The 21,932-nt window shown below is 28.8% G+C and overlaps 1 protein-coding gene across 3 annotated transcripts; it reads left to right on the top strand.

Moving 5' to 3' along the window:
- Window positions 1-14,019: 14,019 nt before the first annotated feature.
- Window positions 14,020-19,015, top strand: LOC127797080 (carbonic anhydrase 2-like). Of its 3 annotated transcripts, XM_052329593.1 has the most exons (10): window positions 14,020-14,321; window positions 14,432-14,486; window positions 14,632-14,700; window positions 14,959-15,099; window positions 15,647-15,695; window positions 16,155-16,274; window positions 16,520-16,573; window positions 17,334-17,404; window positions 17,552-17,663; window positions 18,675-19,015. In XM_052329593.1, the coding sequence occupies exons 3-10, from the start codon at window positions 14,648-14,650 to the stop codon at window positions 18,855-18,857; spliced, it is 783 nt and encodes a 260-aa protein (XP_052185553.1). In that variant the 5' UTR covers window positions 14,020-14,321; window positions 14,432-14,486; window positions 14,632-14,647; the 3' UTR covers window positions 18,858-19,015. The 3 variants fall into 3 exon arrangements, with proteins under 3 accessions (XP_052185553.1, XP_052185554.1, XP_052185552.1); XM_052329594.1 differs by lacking the exon at window positions 14,432-14,486; XM_052329592.1 differs by having other exon boundaries at window positions 14,023-14,321; window positions 14,432-14,700; window positions 18,675-19,014.
- The last annotated feature ends 2,917 nt before the right edge of the window (window positions 19,016-21,932 follow it).

Genomic DNA, 21,932 nt, shown 5'->3' with positions numbered 1-21,932 from the left:
GGTTAAATCACGGAACACAAAGTCAAGATTCGAACACAGAATCTATAACTGATTATATAGCAGTCTATAATCCAAGACCTCTTTAAAAGTAATTCGTGTTCGCCCTTAACCACTAGACTATGTCCGTGGGGGCAACAATTAACATAAACTTGTTATTTGATAATGTTGTTAATTTTTAAAAAGTCTGAAAACAATAAATTGAAAATGATTTGATGGTTTTGTTTGTGTTAATATTTTTATTATTTTTTAAATAATAATTTTTTGTTAATGTAAACCAACATAATAGGCTCATGATCAAACTTTTGTACATGCTAGAAGAACATAATTATAAGATTATAATCAAATTTTAATCCCTCCCACTTTTATACAAAAATTACAATATTACGGTAATATCATCCATTTATTTATAATTTTGATCATTTTGAACTTAGGTGTGAGTGAGAGCTCAAAATTAAGATTCAAGCTTTGTTTGCTAGAATTTTGTAGGCATTGTTTGAGTTTGAGATTGTCTTATTTATAATATTAAAAAATGTTTAAAAATTTTATCAATAAGAGTGTTAAAAAAAAGTTAAATAAGTAAGGCTGCGTTCTCTTTACTGTTTTCAAGTCATTTTTAGTTTTCAATTTTCTAAAATAATGAAAACGCGTTCTCTTTGTTATTTTTAAAAATACATTTTTAAAAATAAAAAAAATTATAAAGAAATCATCCAAAACAACTCAAAACTCAAAATATATTTATTTATTTATATTTTATTATTATAATGGGAAAAAATATTATAAAATTCATTAACTTTAAAATGTATATATATTTTTAATAATATATTAACATTAAATATTTATAATTTACTTAATCAAATTTATTGAATAAAATATCATTAAAAAAATATTTTTAAAATTTTAAAGAGAACGCATTTTCTAATTTTCTGTTTTGAAAAATAATTTTTCAAAATGACAAAAAGAACGCGTTTTCAATTTTCTAAAAACAGACTACCGAAATAGAAAACTAAAAATGAATTCAAAACTCAAAATTAAAAATTAAAAAGTAAAGAGAACGCAGTCTAAATTTTTTATTTTTTCATGACTAAATAAATGATGAAACTCAAATCTATTCGTCATGTTAAGGTCAGTCTTCCATCTATTAAAAGAGCAATTCTAAGATGAAACTCAAATCTACAAAATAGGAAAAACTTAATTAGCAATAAACACCAAACGTTCAAAATAATATCAACATAAAAAAGAAAGATGAAGGCTATGTATGCCATGTAACAAAATATATATGTAAATCATTTCAATGAACTGTTCTCACAAAAGAATGAAAAGTTTTATCTTTAACTAACACTAGTGGATCACCCATGCGATGCATAGATATCGTAAAAAATAAAAATTGTTAAAGTGAAAGTTATATAATTTAGTAGTTACAATAAATGAAAATCATAATAAAGAAATAAAAAAATAAATAAAATAATCGTATTATAATCATGAAAATACAACAAAAGAATTACAGATTTTGAAATATTTCCTTATATGCATTTAAGGGTAGACGAACAATTAAAAGCATATAACTCTATCCCGAAACTATGTAAAAAATAAACCTCAATTAACATGTAATACAATAAGTAATGCGTAAAAAAATACAAAAATTACACAATAATAGGGAAAAAAAAAAAAGAATAAACGATAACCAACATCTTTATTCTAAAATATGCATTCAAGAGTAGACGTTTTATTTTTTTAGATTTTCACGTATATTTGTCTCATATGTGCGTACCACAAAAACCCTCAAGGCCTAATTTTTTTAATTGCATTCACATCACTCACTTGACAGAATAGTGGTGCTATGTTACACCAGAAGACCAAATTAGGTAAAAAAATACGATTAAATTTACTAAATAAAAGTAAAGAAGAAGCGAAAATTTGAGAAGAAGAATCGAGAAAGAAGAAGAGAGGAAATGGAAGGGTCAAACGGGAATGGAGAAGAAGAAGAGAGAGAGAGATTTGCTTTCTTTTATTAATTTTTCTTCCTTCAAATTCTCCTATTTCTCTCAATTTATCAAATCACATGCCACCATTAAGTTTTTCATTTTTTCTCCGCTTTGCCACATAATTCGAATCTTACTCACTTAACATAATTTTCAAAACACAAATTTAATTTGCATTTAATTTCTCCAAGTCCAACATATAGCACATCTTGGGAGTAGATTAATGGGAAAAATGAGAATTAAATAAATGACAATAATCAATTAAGTTGAAAAATAAAATTATGACATTTAAAATTATAAAAAATAAATTTAAATTAATTAAATTGTATGTAAAATAAAGATAATTTAAATAATCAATTAATTATATAAATAATAATAATTAAATTTTCAAAATTGATTATCCACATATATATGACTTTACATATTTCTTCTAACAATTAATTACCACATTTAAAACACGTCAAATTTTTAAGGAAGCAAGAAAAAGAAAAAAGTTAAAAAATAAAATTATAACATTTAAGTTATATATAAAATTATAAGAAAATAAATTTAAATTAATTAAACTATATATAAAATAAAGATAATTTAAATAATCAATTAAGTATATAAATGATAATAATCAAATTTTCAAAATTGATTATTCATACATGACTTTACATATTTTTTCTGATAATTAATTACCATATTTAAGACATATCAAGTTTTTAAGAAAGCAACTAAAAAAATAAAGTTAAAAAATAAAAGTATAACATTTAAGTTATATATAAAATTATAACATTTAAAATTATAAGAAAATAAATTTGAATTAATTAAACTATATAAAATAAAGATAATTTAAATAATTAATTAATTATATAAATAATAATAATCAAATTTTCAAAATTACCACATTTAAGACATGTCACATTTTTACATTGATTATATATAAAATTATAACATTTAAGTTATATAGAAAATTACAACATTTAAAATTATAAAAAAATAAATTTAAAATAATTAAACTATATATAAAATAAGGATAATTTAAATAATTAATTAATTATATAAATAATAATAATCAAAATTTTGAAATTGATTATCCACGTGACTTTACATATTCCTCCTAACAATCAATTATCACATTTAAGACAAGTCACATTTTTAAGAAAGCAACCAAAAAAATAAAGTTAAAAAATAAAATTATAATAGTTAAGTTATTTATAAAATTATAATATTTAAAATTATAAAAAAATAAATTTAAATTAATTAAACTATATATAAAATAAAAATAAAATAAAAAATTTATTTGGCAGTCGATATTCGACGGTATTACTTGATATCTCAAAATTTCTCCTTATTTAAAAAAGTTTCATTTTTCTATAATTTATTTCAATTAAAATTTTATGTTAATATTTAAAAATTAATAATATGGATTAGATCTTGACTTTTCATATACCAGCATGCTTACACACTCTTCAAACACTATTCATCCATGAAAAAAACCATTTACATATTTCAAGAACTACATGTTTTTCACAAATGTAGACTCAATTAATGACTTATAAAAATTCTATTTCGGGTAAGTAAAAAATATTAAAAAAATATAATAAAATATCAAAATAATAACTGGAAATGGGCGGGAAAAAATTTGACGGCTGTTTTGTTATAATATATATATAGATAGATTCTGGAGTCTGGATCGCAATTCAATTTTTTTTTAATCTTTTGTGTGGACAACTGTGCATGTATAAAGTTGTGGGCATTGGGTATTCATTGTGCATTCAAGTTAGCCATTTAGAGATGTCGGGCCTAGCATGATTGATTTTCAGGTAATAAATTACATCCAAGAATGCAGGTTCAAATCATGATAATCGTAGTATGGGAGTTTCACCTTCCTATGGGAGTGGCTCATTGTGAGCACCATACACTGTGCCTCTTACCTAATACGCTGTCGTATACTGTGATTAACCTCTCCTACGTGCATAAGGCAATGTGAGAGATCTTAAGGTGAGAGATTTCACTAGCACCCAAGGCATTTAGAGAGTCCGTGAAATTAATTGAAGTGCATGAATAAATTAATCGATATAATAAACTTGAGTAATATTTTCATATTTTAAATAAAGTATATTTCAAATAATAATATAATTATTATTTTATTTTGTAAATTAAATAAATCGTAAATTGTTCTTTAGTATAAGAGATATTTATTAAAAAAAAAGTTTAATAGAATAAAGTTTAGGTGATAGGCATATGGCTCCCAATATGTTCTCCATTTGTATATATTTAATACACACTAGAGGTGAGACATGTAAATAAAGAAAATGAAATTGAAAGTTGAAGTTTAATTTTTTTTTCTTTTTAGATGAAATTTAAATTAAGGTGAATTTGGGTATAGTAGAAAAATTAATTTTATCTTTGAAATTAGAGGTCACTAGTTCAATTTTTTATTTTTTAAAATAAAAATATATAGAATATTTTAAAAATTTATAAAAAAATCAATAGAATAAATATGACGATAGAATGTAATTAGACTCTCATGTCGACATGATGAATTATCCTTTTTTATGAGATTAATTTTTATTTTCAATATCCCTCTTCTTGCAGTTAAGGTAGTGACTTGAAACATAGTCAATATTTTATTTTTATTTTATTTTAAATTAGAATTATGGTAAAAGTAGAGATTTTGACTGAATTTTTTTAAAAAAATAATTAATAATTATAAATATAAAAATTTGGTCCTCGATCAAAGAAAAGATACCCAATTCACTGGCTTTCTTATAACAAATATATTTGTGCTTATCCACTATTATTTTTATTATTATTAAAAAATAAACCCTAACCCTTTAGGATTGTGAAAGGACCCGACCCATCCCCTTTCCCGGTTCGGTTCAAATAAAAAAACGCGGATATTTACTTCTGCCCATCGAAAGCTTCCGGATTTGTGTTTGAGATCGAGACTTCTCCCTCTAGGACACGGATCTCCTCCTTCGCCTTCACATCGCCTGATCTCTTGATTAGCAATCTCCGTAAAGTGTTTATTGCTGTGTTCTTATCCAAGTTATGTATTGTTCTTTTTATTCTTGATTTGCCTATGTTGATGGATCGGTTGTAGCTGAGTCGACGATGTGGTCCAATTGGATTCATCGCCGGCAGAACAGAACCATTGAATGGTAGTTCTTCTGGATTCGAAATAATTAATGTGGGGGGGGGGGGGGGGGGGGGCGGTGGCTGCTGATTCATGATTACAAACAGATTTGCACATTCTAGTGCTTGCTAATTGGATTTCCCGTAAACTGGCATGTCATAGGGGATTTATTGAGCATGGCTAAAGAACCTGCTTTCACAAAAAGTTGAGCAGCTTCGGCCTCTAGCTGAAGGGCTTAACCTCACAGTCAAAGTAGTTAGTTTCAAGATGATAATGCCTCGGGGCCGCGCCGATGTGAGTCAAGGGCGCCAAATGCGTCTTTCTGAATGCTTGGTAGGTGATGAGACGGGAATGATTATCTTCACTGCCCGAAATGGTCAGGGTATGCTGCTTTGATACAATACTACTTCGTTTCTTTCTTTCTGCCATCTTCTTCTTATTCTTCTTGTTTTGGCTTGATAACTTCTTTGATACATTACTGCTTTTTCTGATACATATTATATTGCCGGTGACATTCTTTATTAGGGCTTCAGTTGTGGTATATCTGCATAAAACGTGAATTATGTGTTCGGATTGTTTTTAATCTTTTCATTCTGTTGGCTTCATGGATGACATTGTTGGTGTTATCTTCAATACCCATCTTTAGTTCTATTTAATGTGCTAAAATTGACAGTTATTGATATTAGTATTGCATCTCAAAATTGTTGTCTTTTTTTTGTTTTCCTGTTCATCTTTATAGTGCATTGTCATGGTAGTGTACAGAGTTACATGGATTACATTTTAAAAGGTTTCTATATGGAGCTCAACTGTGGTTGTATATTGTTCTTTTATTTTCCTGTCAATCTTGACCAACAGAGCAAATTTTTGAATGGCAGGCTGATCTTCTTCTTCAAGAATTCCTTGCGTACCGAAACACTTGCACTGATGTGGCAAGATTGGGTCAAAGGTCTGCCTTAGCGAATAATTCAGTGGCAACCAGAATTGGGGCAAGGAGGACAACATGTTTAGCATGCTGTCGATCCTTTGTCCTTGTTGTTCCACCATTTCTTGACACCATTCCATGTTTCGCCTCGTAGTTGCAGTTGACAAGGCAGCAAGGCGAAGGCGGCGAGGTGATGTAACGACGGTCGGCGTTCGATAGAGGCAGCCATGAAAGGGGAGAGAGAAGAGACGAGCAAGGAAGGGCCAGAGGAAGAAATTTTGCAATTTGGATGAGTATATTTTTGTCATTTTACACCCTTCGGTAAGGCTATTGGGTTATGTAACGTGACCGCTCCGCCACCTCATTTGTGATTAAAAATTATTTTAAATATTTTATCTCTACGTTAAGATCTTTTTAATATTCAAATTCTCCTTAAGAATAAAATTTTAATGAATAACAATTGAATAATGTATTATCGATCATATTATAAGAGCTTTTTATATTTTTAGGTTTTATCCGTCGATAGCAATCTATATCTATATCTATATATACCTACATCTATATCTATATTTATATATATATATATATTAAGGTTGAATCTAACATCTTATGTGATGTGTATTTCATTTTTCTAATTTTATAATGATTTCTAGATTTTTAAATTTTATTTTATTAATTAAATATATGTACATTCTTTGAATATAGCTAGCTACATATATTGAATCTATATAATCTAATTAAATTTTATTTTATTAATTAACTATATGCACATTTTTTGAATATAATTAGATGCATACATTGAATTTATCTAATCTAATCTAATAATATTATTAAGCCTAATAATTTTTTATTTCACTTGAATTTTACACATCCAAGTAACACTTTGTATTCATAAATATTTATTTATTACTATTAAAGTTATATAATCATTTAAAAAATTGATACAAAGTATACCACCTGTTTAATTAATTACGATTTGTTTATAGGAAGAAAATGAAGAGCTGTCCAAGTAAATATTCTATGATGAGTATTTCATTTTTTTAAATTTTGTGGTGATTTCATGATTTTTAAAATTTTAAAGTATTTGTAATTTAATTATTATTATTTTATTAATTAACTATATGTACATTCTTTGAATATAATTAGGTGCATACATTAAATCTATCTAATCTAATATAATAATATTATTAAACCTAATAATTTTTTATTTCACTTGAACTTTATATATACAAGTATATTCATAAATATTTATTACTATTAAGTAAGTTATTTTTCTAATTTTGTGGTGATTTTTAGATTTTTAAAATTTTAAATTATTTGTAATTTAATTATTATTATTTTATTAATTAACTATATGTATATTCTCTGAATGTATCTAGGTGCATATATTGAATCTATCTAATCTAGGTTAAATCTAATATCTTATTTGATGAGTATTTTATTTTTCTAATTTTGTGGTGATTTCTAAAATTTTAAAATTTTATATTATTTATTTTATTAATTAATTATATTTACATTATTTGAATATACCTAGATACATATACTAAATCTATCTAATCTAATCTAATAATATTATTAAGTTTAATAATTTTTTATTCTACTTAAATTTTACCCATTCAAGTAACACTTCATAAATGAAGAGATGTCTAAGTAAATCTTCTTTGATGAGTATTTCATTTTTCTAATTTTGTGGTAATTTTTAAATTTTGAAATTATTTATAATTTAGTTATTATTATTTTATTAATTAATTATATATACATTCTTTCAAGGTAACAAGTACATTGAATTTATCTAATATAATCTAATATTATTATTAAGCCTAATAACTTTTTATTCCACTTGAACTTTACACATCCAAGTAATATTTCATATTCATAAATATTTATTACTATTAAAGTCACACATTCTATTATTCGATAATATCTTATTTCATTCTCTGTTCAAATGCTCATAAGCCAAACATAATTAACTAAATCTGTACTTATTTATTATAGAACAAAATTTGGATAAATGACTTCATTCCAAGGTTTATCTTTATAAATTTTAATTCTCAATTCTATATATCCATCCAACACACCCTTACATGACTAATATACATACTCATCTATATAAAGCAATTACCATCTTTATGATTATATATTGTCAACTGTACTAAGCTAAATTTTATATAGGTGAATATGACATATACACTACTTTAATATCTGAATCCAATAAGAGATGATTGAATAATAAGAATTAAAATATAAAAAATGTGAGAATAAATCAATCTCAATAATAACAATGATTTACTTAGATTGGACATGATTTTCATCGATGAAAAGGCAAGTTAACAATTATAAATTATATAATTTTGGGTCCTTTGTGAGAATTGTAAATTGTTTACAAGCAAAAATTAAAGTGTTTTTTTTTTATTACAGGAGAATATAATGCACGTAACAATCCGTAAAAATCAAATCATCAAATACAAGCATCTACTCATTGAAGACTATATATTTGCAATAAAAAACTTTAAAATTATTGCAACAATATGATAGTATGAACCACTTCCTAATGAATACAGAATTTATTTCATGGTTATAACATTTGTGAGAAAATTATATGAAGAAGTCTTTCAAATCCCAAGAGATGTGTTCCAGTTCATGACTCGAGAAAGCATGTATGTAAGGGTGAATGACAACACAACACTTACATGTATGAAAAATTAATCAAAAAGTAAAAGATATTTTATAATTATCAATAATTTAAAAAAAAAACTACTAATTCTAATTTCATGCAAAAATTATAAATATCATTGGTTGCTTGATGGGAGTCGGTAACATTGACTCCATTAGCATAATAAGAAACATTGCAAAAAAGCAACTCCATGTACTTGTAGATGAGCAAGATTTTTATTTTCCAAACCTTTCGAAAATCAAGCTTTAGAATATTACAAACAAATTGCTATATTATATATCTTTTCTTATAAAGATATTTTCTTATAACTAATTTAGTATCATGCAAATTTTGTGGCATCAGGATAAATAGAGTTCTTTTATTATCATTGTCACTGCTATAACAATTAAAAAATTCCAAGGTAAATAATATTATAAATAAAAAAATATTATACTTTCTTATTAATTTTTTTAAAAATTGATGTCTTACATTTAAATGCTTTTAAAATTTACTATAAAAAAAACATTATTAACTTTTTCCTATCAACGGGATATCTCATATTCTTCTTCACATGTGCAACAAAAATTTATATCAATCTAGAAGTGTTGCAAGTTAAAACTGTAATATCCCGAATCGAGCGATAAAAATGACCAAAACAACTTACTCTGATGGGCTTACGCGAACTTCTTAGGGGGTCACCCATCCTTGGACTTTCCTAGCTCAAACACGTTTAATCTCAGAGTTCCTTGCCTACATTTAGCCCAAAAGGTATCTAACTGGTGTTGTTTCCTTCTTTACTTATTCTCGATATATACTACACTTCGCTGGGCTCTTGGGGTATTACATTCTCCTCCCTTGAGCACATGACGTCCTCGTCATACGACCTTACAATCGGTCCCAGATCTCCCCCCGATGCAAGGCCGATGTGGGATTCACCTAAGGTGCCTACACGCACCCCCCCTCGGGGACTCAGCGTCCTCGCTGAGGTTTGTCCCACCACCATACTCAGAGGCTCGGGGATCGGCTCTGATACCACCTGTAACATCCCGCATCGAGCGATAGAAAGGATCAGAACAACTTACCCTGATGGGTCTACGTGAACTTTCCAAGGGGTCACCTATCCTTGGGCTTCCCTAGCTCAAGCACGCTTAACCCCAGAGTTCGTTGTCTATATTCAGCCCAAAAGGTATCCAGCTGGTGTTGTTTCCTTCCTTACTTATTCTCGATATATACTATACTTCGCTGGGTTCTTGGGGTATTACATTCTCCCCCCTTGAGCACATGACGTCCTCGTTATGCGACCTTATAACCGGTCCTAGATCTCCCCCCGATGCATGACAGATGCGGGATTCGCCTAAGGTGCCTACACGCACCCCCCCTCGGGGACTCAGCGTCCTCGCTGAGGTTTACCCCACCACTGCACTCAGAGGCTCGGGGGTCGGCTCTGATACTATCTGTAACATCCCACATCAAGCGATAGAAATGACCAGAACAACTTACCCTGATAGGCCTACGCGAACTTTCTAGGGGGTCACCCATCCTTGGGCTTCCCTAGCTCAAGCACACTTAACCTCAGAGTTCGTTGCCTATATTCAGCCCAAAAGGTATCCAGCTGATGTTGTTTCTTTCCTTACTTATTTTCGATATATACTACACTTCACTGGGCTCTTGGGGTATTACAAAAACAGTGATTGAAAGGTCTATTTCATATCTTTTACGTATGATAATTATATTATAGATTAACCTTTTATCGGATCATAATTCCACTTCCTTATAATAGACTTACTTAAATAACTCAAGAAGTTGTATCACGTTTAAATCATAGGTTTTCTACAACTAGAGCTGAAATTCAAGTTATTGAAAGCAAGGAAAACCTCTAAGATCTACTAGAGAAGTAAATGCTCATCAATAAAAAGACAATTTCAGAAATTTTGATAATAGAATGGACTACTAAAGAACAAGTAAAAAAATTACTAAATATAATATTTTAAATTCGTAGATGAATTAGACAAGTTAATTGCTAGGATTTAAAACACCATTTAAAATAATTTTAATTTTATTATTATCTTTATTATCAGAAATATACTTTCATAGTTCGAGCAAAAATAACGAATGTTGAAATATTTTTTGACTGATGTTATATTTCATGCAATATTTGTAGCAAGAAGTTGATAAAAAAAGAAAGTTAAGTTAATTTTTTCATTAAACTAATTTTTGAAATAAAATTAATAGTAAAATAAACTAATTATGACATTTCATATACAAAAAACATCTTAGAGTAGCTGACAACACTGGAGATAGAATATTTGTGCGCTTCAATAAAGAAACATAAAGATTACTAGACACTTTTACTAATAAATTTCTAAATAAATTAGGTACGCATCTACTAATAAACTTCTAAATAAATTAAGTTCACAAAATTTAACTTTGCCAGTACAAATCCAAAACCTATCAAGAAAAACTTTTATGTTCAAAATAAAAGTCAATTATTATAATTTAAAGGAAAGATTGGGAAACTATACCATCTTAAACATTTATAAACCAGATGAAAAATTAAAATCAAACTACAACTTCCAATAAGTAAAAAAGGTATTAATATGATTTCCTCAAGATTTTATAAAAAAAAAATGATAAAAATCCTTTATTTTAAAAATGAACATTACTAATTATCAATTGCAGGTCAAAAAAGTAAAGGATCTGAGCTTCAAGAATTTGAAGGGTTTGAAATAATTATTTTATTTATTTATTAAACTCAATTTTCTTACTCAAAATAGTTACTTACAAAATTTTCAATTAAAAAAATTGAAAGACTTCCAGCATCACTTAGAAATTTCAAATATTTCAAAATAAAAAATAAAGGACAAAGTGGATTTAGATCAGGACAATAAAGACAAAGATGAATAACAAAACAAACACAAAAAGAGAAAATTAATCTCTTTGAATTAGATATCATATAAGATAGAGTATTATAACTTTTATGAGAATTGTTTTGTAATTTAATGATATGTGACTACAAATTCAATTTAATTGCAAGTTTTATTAAGTATTTTTAATAAATATACTAAACTATATACTCTTTTATTACAAATCATTATCTAAAGTTTTTGTTAGTCTATTATTACTTAAACTTTTATGACAAAAAACTTATGTGTGGTTGGGATATTGGATATAATAGCAATAGTGATGCCTTAGCGGTGAAGGTTTGCAAATAGACTAGACATTATAACAATTGTATTATTTGTATGGGTCTAAATGTATAAACATGTGATGGTTACACCCACAAGTTACATATTAATACAATATGTATTTCTTTTAGAATTTCTACCTAAAATCAAAATTTTCAATTCACATATTACCTACAATGTTAGACTTTGTATCTTATTTTTATCTTTTGTAATGTCTAAGTGCTCATAGTGAGTAAGGGTGCAAATGAGTCGAGCCGTTCGGGCTTGACTTGGTGTTCGACTCGATAAAAATTTGTTTAACTTCGTTCGTTAAGGTAAACTAGACAAGTTTGAGCCAAATTTTAAAGCTCGATTTATAAACAAACTGAATTTGAGCTCAGTAAAGTTCGGCTCGTTAGTTCACAAGTTGGCTCGAATAAAAGGTCATGAGCTGGATTGATTATAGGCTCGTAAGCTGTCTCGAATAGAGGTTCGCGAGCTAGCTCATTTATAGACTCGTGAGCACATTATTAGTTAATATTAATAAAAAATATTATTTTTTATGTTTTTATATATAAGATAACATCACTAAAATTCTTCTGTCACATGAAACAAAACAAGGTATGTGATTCTTGTAAGCTTTTGATATGTTGGTATTTTGTAGGTTGATATATGTGACTTGATATATAATTATGATTACTGATTAATATTACAATTTCAAATTACAGGTTGATATTTGGAGTAGTTAATTTGAAGTTGAATTGAAAATATATTTGTTGTGCTGTAATTTTGTTTATATTTGAATTTTGAGAATAACTAAATAAGTAATTTGATTATCTTTTTGTACGATAAATAATATTATGCTTATTATAATTTGTAAAATTATTATTACTTAATTATTATGTCGATGTTATATTTATTGATTATTAGGTTGGATTTATTTAGGTATTTTTGTTGATTATCATATTGATATTTGTTTTTATTGTAGATTAATTTATTAGGTTTTTTTAAATAAAACTTTAATATATTTCAGCCCGAGCTCCAGCTTGAACTTGGGTCGTCAATCAAATTAACGAGCTAAGCCCGAACCTGAGCTCAAGCTTGAGCGAAGCTTCCAGGCTTGACTCAAACTTGAGCTTGCAATAAAATTTGTCGAATTGAGCCGAGCTAAGCGAGGCTTGATTCATTTGCACCCCTAAATTAGTAAGTAACAAAAATATATTGTATTTATTATTTTTTATGATATTTTCAATTTTTTATCATTCAAACATAGTTTGTGATATTTCTAATTGTTCACCATCCAAACATAATAACCTTTAAACTTCAACCCTTATCAACAAAAGGTATTTCAATAGTCACATCTTAATTATACATATTCATTTACTATAAAAACATTGAATGGCTCATAACTAAAATAACAATGGTACTATATAAAAAACTAATTGTAAATAAAGAAAAAAATCATAATTATAACTGTACTAAGTTCATTTTATATTTATTAAAATCTTTTTTCAATTGAAAATATACTATATATTTTCACAAACCCAATTCAAATTTTACAAAAAAAAAAAAAAACAAACAGATCATCCAACTACGACACTAAAATTTAAAAAAATAAATATTGTACCAAAAAAATATCAAATAATAAGAATAAAACAACATAAAAGATTTTACACTAATCTACAAAGTTAACAAAATCTATAATATATTTCAAGCAAAAATTTATTCCAAGTAAAATTAAAAATTAATACAAACAATATTTATAAAAAATAGAATCCAAGTATCACTATTATCTATCACGGAATAATACCTAGTTATTGAAATAAAGTAATGGGAAAGCGTTATCTTCTTAAATAATATTTAATAAAATAAATAAGATAAATTATATTAAGATAATCTATTTATAAAATTTAAAATAACTTATTCGAAAAAAAGAGAGATAAATTTGTTTAAAAAATTAAAATAAAAAATTACATGATTTTTTGTAATAAATATAATAAAAAATATTATATATATATATTTTAATCTATATCGTATTTAACAAACACTACTTTACAAGACACTTTCCTTGATTTATGGAGTCCAATCCAGACGCTCATTGGATTAGACTTCATCTTTATCGTCATCATCATGATATCATTGAGATCGGTTACTTAATCCATGGGGTAGCCGCATCATCCATCATGAGATCCGTTGCTTAACCCATGGGGAAGCCGGCGGGCCACATCGATCTCCACCTTTGCTAATTTCTACCAAATTAAGCTCATCCTCCACCGTTGGATCCTCGTCCTCTCTTTCTCAGGAACGTCTATAAATATGTAGACCCTATCTGTGTCTCCCCATTGTCGGATCCAACATTCACTATTCACATTTGTATCTTGTACTGCGACCACCAGCAGCAGCAGCTGATTAATCTTATTTTATTCTGCAACACTGCTCTTGCTTGAATCCAGAATTCTCCGCGACGACAGGAAAAAAGGTACGTCCGCATTCTGCTTTTTCCGCAAAAGTTTCATGCCTTTTCCAAGATCCAGCTGCTCCGTTATGAGCAAATTAAGGAATTGATTGATCGTTTTGCTTCGGTTTCAGGATTCGATTAATGAAGCTTTCTTCCGGTTGAATTTTTTACGAGTCTTTTGTCTTGGTAATTGCGTTGATATATCTCCGGCGTCGATATGATGCGTTCGTCGAGTGGATGATCGAGCGAGTGTTTCCAGAAGGAAGAGTAGCTCCTAACGAAAATTTAGATCGGCTTTTAATCTTCTGGTTGGATTTTGTGAAATTCCCAGGCGACTACATCAGGACATGGCGACAGATTCTTGCGAGGACGCCATTGCTGGACTTCAGTACCTCCTTAGGTCTGTCTCTGTCTGTCTGTCTGTCTGTCTCTCTCTCTCTCTGAGAGAATTGTTTAGTTCCGCAATTACGCCGTTATTGCTGTCCTGTCCTATCATTTTTTCCATTTTGAGCAGTCATCCAATGAGTTTGGACAACCCGCGCTGGACATAAATCATTTTAAGTTTGGACGTCACCATATGTTAATGCGCAATTTTTGTAGCCTAAAATGGAAGTTCGTTATCCTCTTTCTTCAATTATCATCTTCTAAATCTTTGCAGTGAGAAGGGAGACCTCGAAGACATCGCCGCCGAAAAGATCAAGCAATTAACGGCGGAGCTAGAGGCAATCGCTGCCAAGCAATTCAACGCGGTGGAGAGGATCAAAACCGGCTTCGCTCACTTCAAGAAATGGAAATACGAGTACGTACGTAAGAGCCAAGTCAGTTGAGATGTACTTTTAATAATCACTCTGCCCTTCAAAATTCTCCAAATTTTAGTTAATTCCGGTCTTATGCTCCTCGCTAGACCGCCCCTATACCTGGTTTAGAATCATACAAATATTTTTCTTATGAATCCAGAAAAGAAAATTAGTAGGATTTCTGCAATAACCAACATGGATTCTGCTACATCAGCTGGCGGTACAATGCTTTAATCTTACTAGATAGATAAATCATATTAAATAGAGTTAAACACATAATTATTCTATATTATTAATACATTATGAAATAAAAAAATATATGTACAATAGACAAGCTTCATATATTTTTATTTTTGATCAGTAGTTTTATTAGGTCTCTGATCGAAACGCCATGAAATTGGGTTATGGTGCTGATTATAATTAGACCACCATTTTATAGCAAAGGACAACACTTGTAACCAGTACATTTAAATTGCCAGGATATATATTTGCGTTATTTTGTGCTGTAACTATTTCAGTTTCCGTGGTTGCATCTTATTCTTTTTTCAGGAAAAATCCTGGGTTGTATGGTGAACTTGCTGAAAGCCAGAGCCCCAAGGTCAGTCAGCTACGGAGGACATTTGCGTCCTTCTATTCTTTATTGTTTAGGGAAACTGGAAACAGAAGAAATTGGTAATAAGAAATATTCAATTGGTTCAGAAATCACAGTAATTGTTTGTTTTTCTAAAATTATATATCTAATTCTTCTGATGTCGCAATAACATTGCCAAATGGCAACTCATAAGTTCGGGAAACTTTACACCTCTAGAAAGTAACCAACCATAGTCGAACAGAAATAATTCCTGAAAATGGAAGTGAATAAGCTTTGGAAAGATCACTGATAAAATTCCGAATAGTTTTATATATCAAAACAAGCATTAGTGGTTATGATTTCATGTTAGGGTCACAGAACAACTGGATTTACTTTGAAATCAAAAAATGCAGACAATGAATCACAATACATTAGTGAAAAAGAGGTTTTTGAGGACGGATATCAATTTGTTGTTAATTTTTGCAGTTTTTGGTCTTTGCCTGCTCGGACTCCCGTGTCTGTCCTTCACACATCCTGAATTTCCAACCAGGGGAAGCCTTTATGGTCCGAAACATTGCCAACATGGTCCCTCCATATGACCTGCAGGTTTTCTGAAAACCACCCCTAATGATCTTAAAGTTCAATGCTCATTATTATTTATTCTCAGTGCATGAAGCTTTTTGTCGTAAATATTGGATCGTTTTCTTTATTTACGTTTGACATGAAACAACTGATTCTACAAGGCATGCTAGGATCCCTGTTAGAGCCTTTTAATCAGTATTTGGTCGCATGTCAATTGTTTCAAATTATAATATTACTGTTTGATTGACTTGATTCATTATCAATTGCAGACAAAATATTCTGGCGTGGGGGCGGCTATTGAATATGCAGTATTGCATCTGAAGGTGACTTTTACATCACTGGTTTTGATACTCAACTTTATTTGGCTAGTCTTGTTGGTTCTTTAATAGTGATGGCTCCATTAGTAATGGGAGCTTTTGTGCTGGAGGCAACAGGATGAAGTTCAATCACTCGTTAGACCAAACCCCACACGATAATCTTCGGTGCATCTAAATTTTGATACCCCTGCTCTCTCACACGCCCACAAGAAAGCTGAATTTATTGAAAGTTATGAAAAATGAAAAAGCAATTGACTTTCGTGAAGGGCATCTTGGTGCGATATGTCTTTATCTTTCTATCTTTTGATGATAATAAGCCCATATATAACACATCAGCATGATTGTGTATAAGCTGTTAGGTTTTTTTTTTTTTTTTTTTTTTTAGGAAAGCAAGTTTTAGTAACAAGAATCAGATTACTATGTTTATAAAAGAAGGGTTTGAATTATAAATACAGTTTTTTGCAAAGTAAAAATAACGCTACCAACACAAACGGTCACTGGAACACCCTTTCTTTATTTATATATCACAATATTCTTTCTCAAAACTAAAAAGAGATGTCGGTTCTTTACTTTCTAGGAGAAAACTAATTAGTTTAGCTGCTTGTAATCCAGTTTGATGCCTGTGGTCTTGAACAAGTAAATAGCATTATATATAAATATATATATATATATAGAGAGAGAGAGAGAGAGATACCAATTTAATTAAATGTACATTGTTCTGATTATTTTCAATTAGATCTGATAAAAGAACATATATATAATGCAGGTGGAGAATATTCTGGTAATTGGGCACAGTCGTTGTGGAGGGATAGATCGCCTCATGCGTAATGAAAATTGGTACGGAACTTCCAGGTATTACCCTTTAAAACTTGGTTCAAGTAAGATGATGGTTTTGTGATTGTTGTATCGAAATATGCAGACATCAAAAGTATTGATTAGAATATAATAATAACATAATGGACTAACAGTCATTTGAGTTACCAGTGGCAGTGATTTTATTGACGATTGGGTCAAAACCTGTTTACCCGCAAAAGCCAAGGTGAGAAGGGAGTGTAACAGCTTGGACATCGATGAACAGTGCGCCAATTGTGAGAAGGCAAGTCTCCAACTTCCAAATTCTTGTGTATACTACTCATCACTATCAAACTGAAATTTAAATTTTAGATTTATTCTTATAAAAAAATTAAATTAAATGGAGAGTAAATTAAATTTCCCCCTTTTTCTTCTCTTTTCTACCCAACCCAAGTCCCACAACAAGATATGATATGATACAAGAAAATAAGAATCCATTTGGTTTTCAAGAATTTTGTTTATAATATATTTTATTTATTTTCCAATATTTGGATATAAAAAAAAAATAAATAAATATGTTTAATCATAAATATTTTACATCAAAAAGTAAAAAATGACTTATCAAAAAATTTTGATAAATCATTTTTGTTTTGAGATCAAAACTTAAACCTTATAGGGAAGTACATTTACATACAAAAGGTTGTTAGATTTTTTTAACATTTAACTTTTCTAACAAAAATATTTTAAAATGAGATAAAAATATATAAAATAGATTTTTTGCGTATACTTTTTAACATAAAATATTTTTGAAGAACAAAAATTTTGTTAAATAATATGTAAAATATATTGTTTCAATATTTATATTTTAGGTGGCATTAGTAATTTGAGGGCAAGTTATACTATTTCTATTTTTTAAAATGCAAGTCAAACATGAAAAAATAAGATTAATAAATATGACTTTTTTTACGTAAAATATATTATATTGAAATAAACAGAGTTTATAATTGAGCAGAATGGCAAAATTCACCTTCATTTGTAGCCATAAGAGTAATAGATGAAACATTTACTCCCTACACTAAAATACAACATCCAACATATTTTACTGGAGTTTTTTGCAAATTTTCAGATTAAATATTTATATACTTGACAAGGCAAATGTCATAGCGTAGTATTATATAGTATCAAATATAACAGTCATATATATCATAACTAATAGGACATCGTGTCAAATTAATGTTTCTTCGAAAAGAACACTTCCAACATATTCAAAAGGCATTTTGTATGTTCTATTTTTTTAATCTTAACATGAATGCAGGAAGCTGTGAATGTCTCGCTGGAAAATCTGTTGACATATCCATTTGTGAAGGAGGGCGTGATGAAAAAAACTCTATCCATAAAGGGAGGACACTATGACTTTGTTAAGGGCTCTTTTGAACTGTGGAGTCTTGATCTTCACTTCGGCATTCATACTTACTATGGTTTCATAGCCTCTGTTTGATGGTATTAATTATAATTTTAGTTCTTTTGTTTGAATAATTTAAGTTGGACTACGAAATGTTGTAATTTCAAGTCAAGTTTAATCAATGTTAATTTCTCAGCTAAACCCTAAATTCATGAATGTTTCATTGTCGAATTAACTCTCACACTGACTCTTGAAAATTAAGGGCTTTGTTTTGATTTTGCTGTCAGTATTTTTGTTTTTTATTTTTTAATTATTATTTTCAATTGAAACAATTAACCTCAACCTGGTGTTTGATAATGTTGTTCATTTTCAAAAATCTGAAAAATAAAAATTGAAAATGATTTGATGGTTTTGTTTGTGTTAATATTTTTATTATTTTTTTAATAATAAATTTTAGTTAACAAAACCAACACAATAAGCTCATAATCAAACTTTTGTACATGCTAGAAGAACATAATTATAAGATTATAATCAAATTTTTATTATTGCCAAACTTTAATCCCTTCTACTTTTGTACAAAAATTACAATATTACGATAATATCATCTATTTATTTATAATTTTGATCCTTTTAAACTTAGGTTGAGTGAGAGATGAAAATTAAGATTCAAGCTTTGTTTGCTAGAATTTTGTAGGCATTGTTTGAGTTTGAGATTGTCTTATTTATATTAAAAAATTTGTCAATAAGAGTATTAAAAAATGCTTAAACAAGTAACAATCATAAGTTTTTTATCTTTTCATGATTAGCGTTCATAACGTAACAAAATGTTTAGAAAGAAAACACATATCTATCATTTGTTAAATAATACTACGAATAATAAACAAATGAGAGATACAAAGATAACATGGTGGCACCTATAAACTAACATGGTGATCGACCAATACCATGCATCATATCTTGAAGCTCACGTAGCAAAATACAAAGACAACATTATATAATAATGCAAAGAGATGCGAAAATACAAAAGTATTTTAAGTGCATCTCCTTCTCAAGAGAAATTGACACATACATGAGATTAGAAAACAAAATTATACCATGTCAATATATAGTCCATAATTAAATAACAATAGTGTACCTAAATTATAAAAATTAGGAAGTGAATACAAACTAGGAGCATGTCCTTTATGCCATAAAAGCTCAGAATGTGTGGGCAATTTGAACATCATGTTCCTTTGACATTCTAGATAGGTATGCCTCTAAATGAAAATAAATACTAACAAGTGATGATCAACATGTGCTTTCATCAAAACACCTAGTAGAACTCCATACTCCATAGACGATCTAGAGACTGACAAATACAGATGACAGGTCAATGCAAAACTAAATGGTGTCTCGCATAGTAATGTTTTTGATTCGTGATATTAAGGTCAATCTTTCATCCACGAAAAGAGCAACCCTTAAGATGAAGCTCAAACCTAAAAAATAAGAAAACTTAATCAGCAATAAACACCAAACGTACAAAATAATATCAACATAAAAAAGAAATACGGAGGATATGCCATGTATCAAATATGTAGATCATTTCGATGAACTATTTTACAAAAGAATGAAAAGTTCTATCTTCAGCTACTGTTTCGGACCACGAAAATCAGTCTTGAAAAACATAAAAACATCATTTCTCACTTCAATTTTTAGACCGTTCAAAATTTTTAATCTTTTGTGTGGACATTTTAAGGAATTAATATAAATTAGCTATCATAGGAGTCTATATATGAGGAAATTGAAGAATCAGTTACATGAATTGACTAACAAGGATTCATCAGGCCAATACGTCACTGTGGGGTCCACCAATCTTATTCATAGAAAAGAAAGATAGGAGTCTATATATGTGCATTAATTACCGTCAATTAAAAAATATTACAATTAAGAACAAGTACTTGCTTCCATGCATTGAGAAGCTATTTGATTAGCTATAAGGAGGCAAAGTGTTCTTGAAAATTGACTTGGGGTCTAGATATTACCAATTAAGATTTATGCCTGACAATGTGTTGAGGATCGCGTTTAGATCTCAATACAAGCATTTCAAGTATGTTGCGATGCCATTTGAACTCACAAATGCATTAGTTACATTTATGAACTTCATGAACATGGTCTTTAAACCCTACATGGATAAGTTTGAGAATTTATGAATATTGCAATATATAGTTGTAAATTTTGTATGTGATATTATATCGATATACAACAAAATACCACTATTATAAGAGAAATTTTCTAGCGCTCTTGGAGAATTTAAAAAGGTTTTCCTTATTATTTCTTATAAAAAGATTATGAGTACATAGACATAACGATTAGGGTTTGGACACACAATGCCCTAATTTATTCTCTAATAATGTAGTAATTTTAAATTATGAATGGTTGTTAACATTCTGTTTGGCCAAAGGGGATGGAATGGAATTGGATGAAAAAAGGTTTCTCTATGTTTGGGAGAGACATTAGTAATGCAATGAAACGAAGGCACGTGGAAAATGTTTTCATCAATTTCCATCGAAAGACCTATTCTTTGTCTCCCCCAAAGTGGAAAAGGATGGATGGAATGAAAATGAAAGAAAAACTAGCTTTTATGTTTTGAGAGCATACCTTAATTTGGGTGTAGCTAGTGAATCTTATCTATCATTTGTTCATCGATATGATTGCATATATGTGTACAAATTACATTGGGTTGTCATTATTCCTTAGTAATAAAGAATAATTCCTTGAAATTGGGTTTATGTTTTGAAAGCATTATCATAAGAACATGTATAATATTGTACCAACTAACTTTTTCCACTAGTAGCCATTGGAGACACCATCAACCTCCACCTCTTTTAGAATTCTAAATGCAAAATTATAAAAATGATCGTTATAGAATCCAATAGACCTATCACTCTCTTGATAAAATAAAAAAATGTATATATAAAGTTGTGGGCATTGGTGATTCAATGTGCATTCAAGTTAGGCATTGACATAGTTCGTGGAATTAATTGAAGTGGATGAATGAATTAATCGATGTGATGAACCTGAGTAATATTTCTATATTTCAAATAGAGGATACCGCCATATAATATAATTATTATTTTATCTTTTATTATTTTATTCTGTAAATTAAATAAATTGTAAAATGTTTTCTAGTAT

Source organism: Diospyros lotus, chromosome 3 (genome assembly GCF_014633365.1).
Source record: "Diospyros lotus cultivar Yz01 chromosome 3, ASM1463336v1, whole genome shotgun sequence".
Classification (NCBI taxonomy): Eukaryota; Viridiplantae; Streptophyta; class Magnoliopsida; order Ericales; family Ebenaceae; genus Diospyros; species Diospyros lotus.
This window is presented reverse-complemented; position numbering and strand designations above follow the sequence as displayed.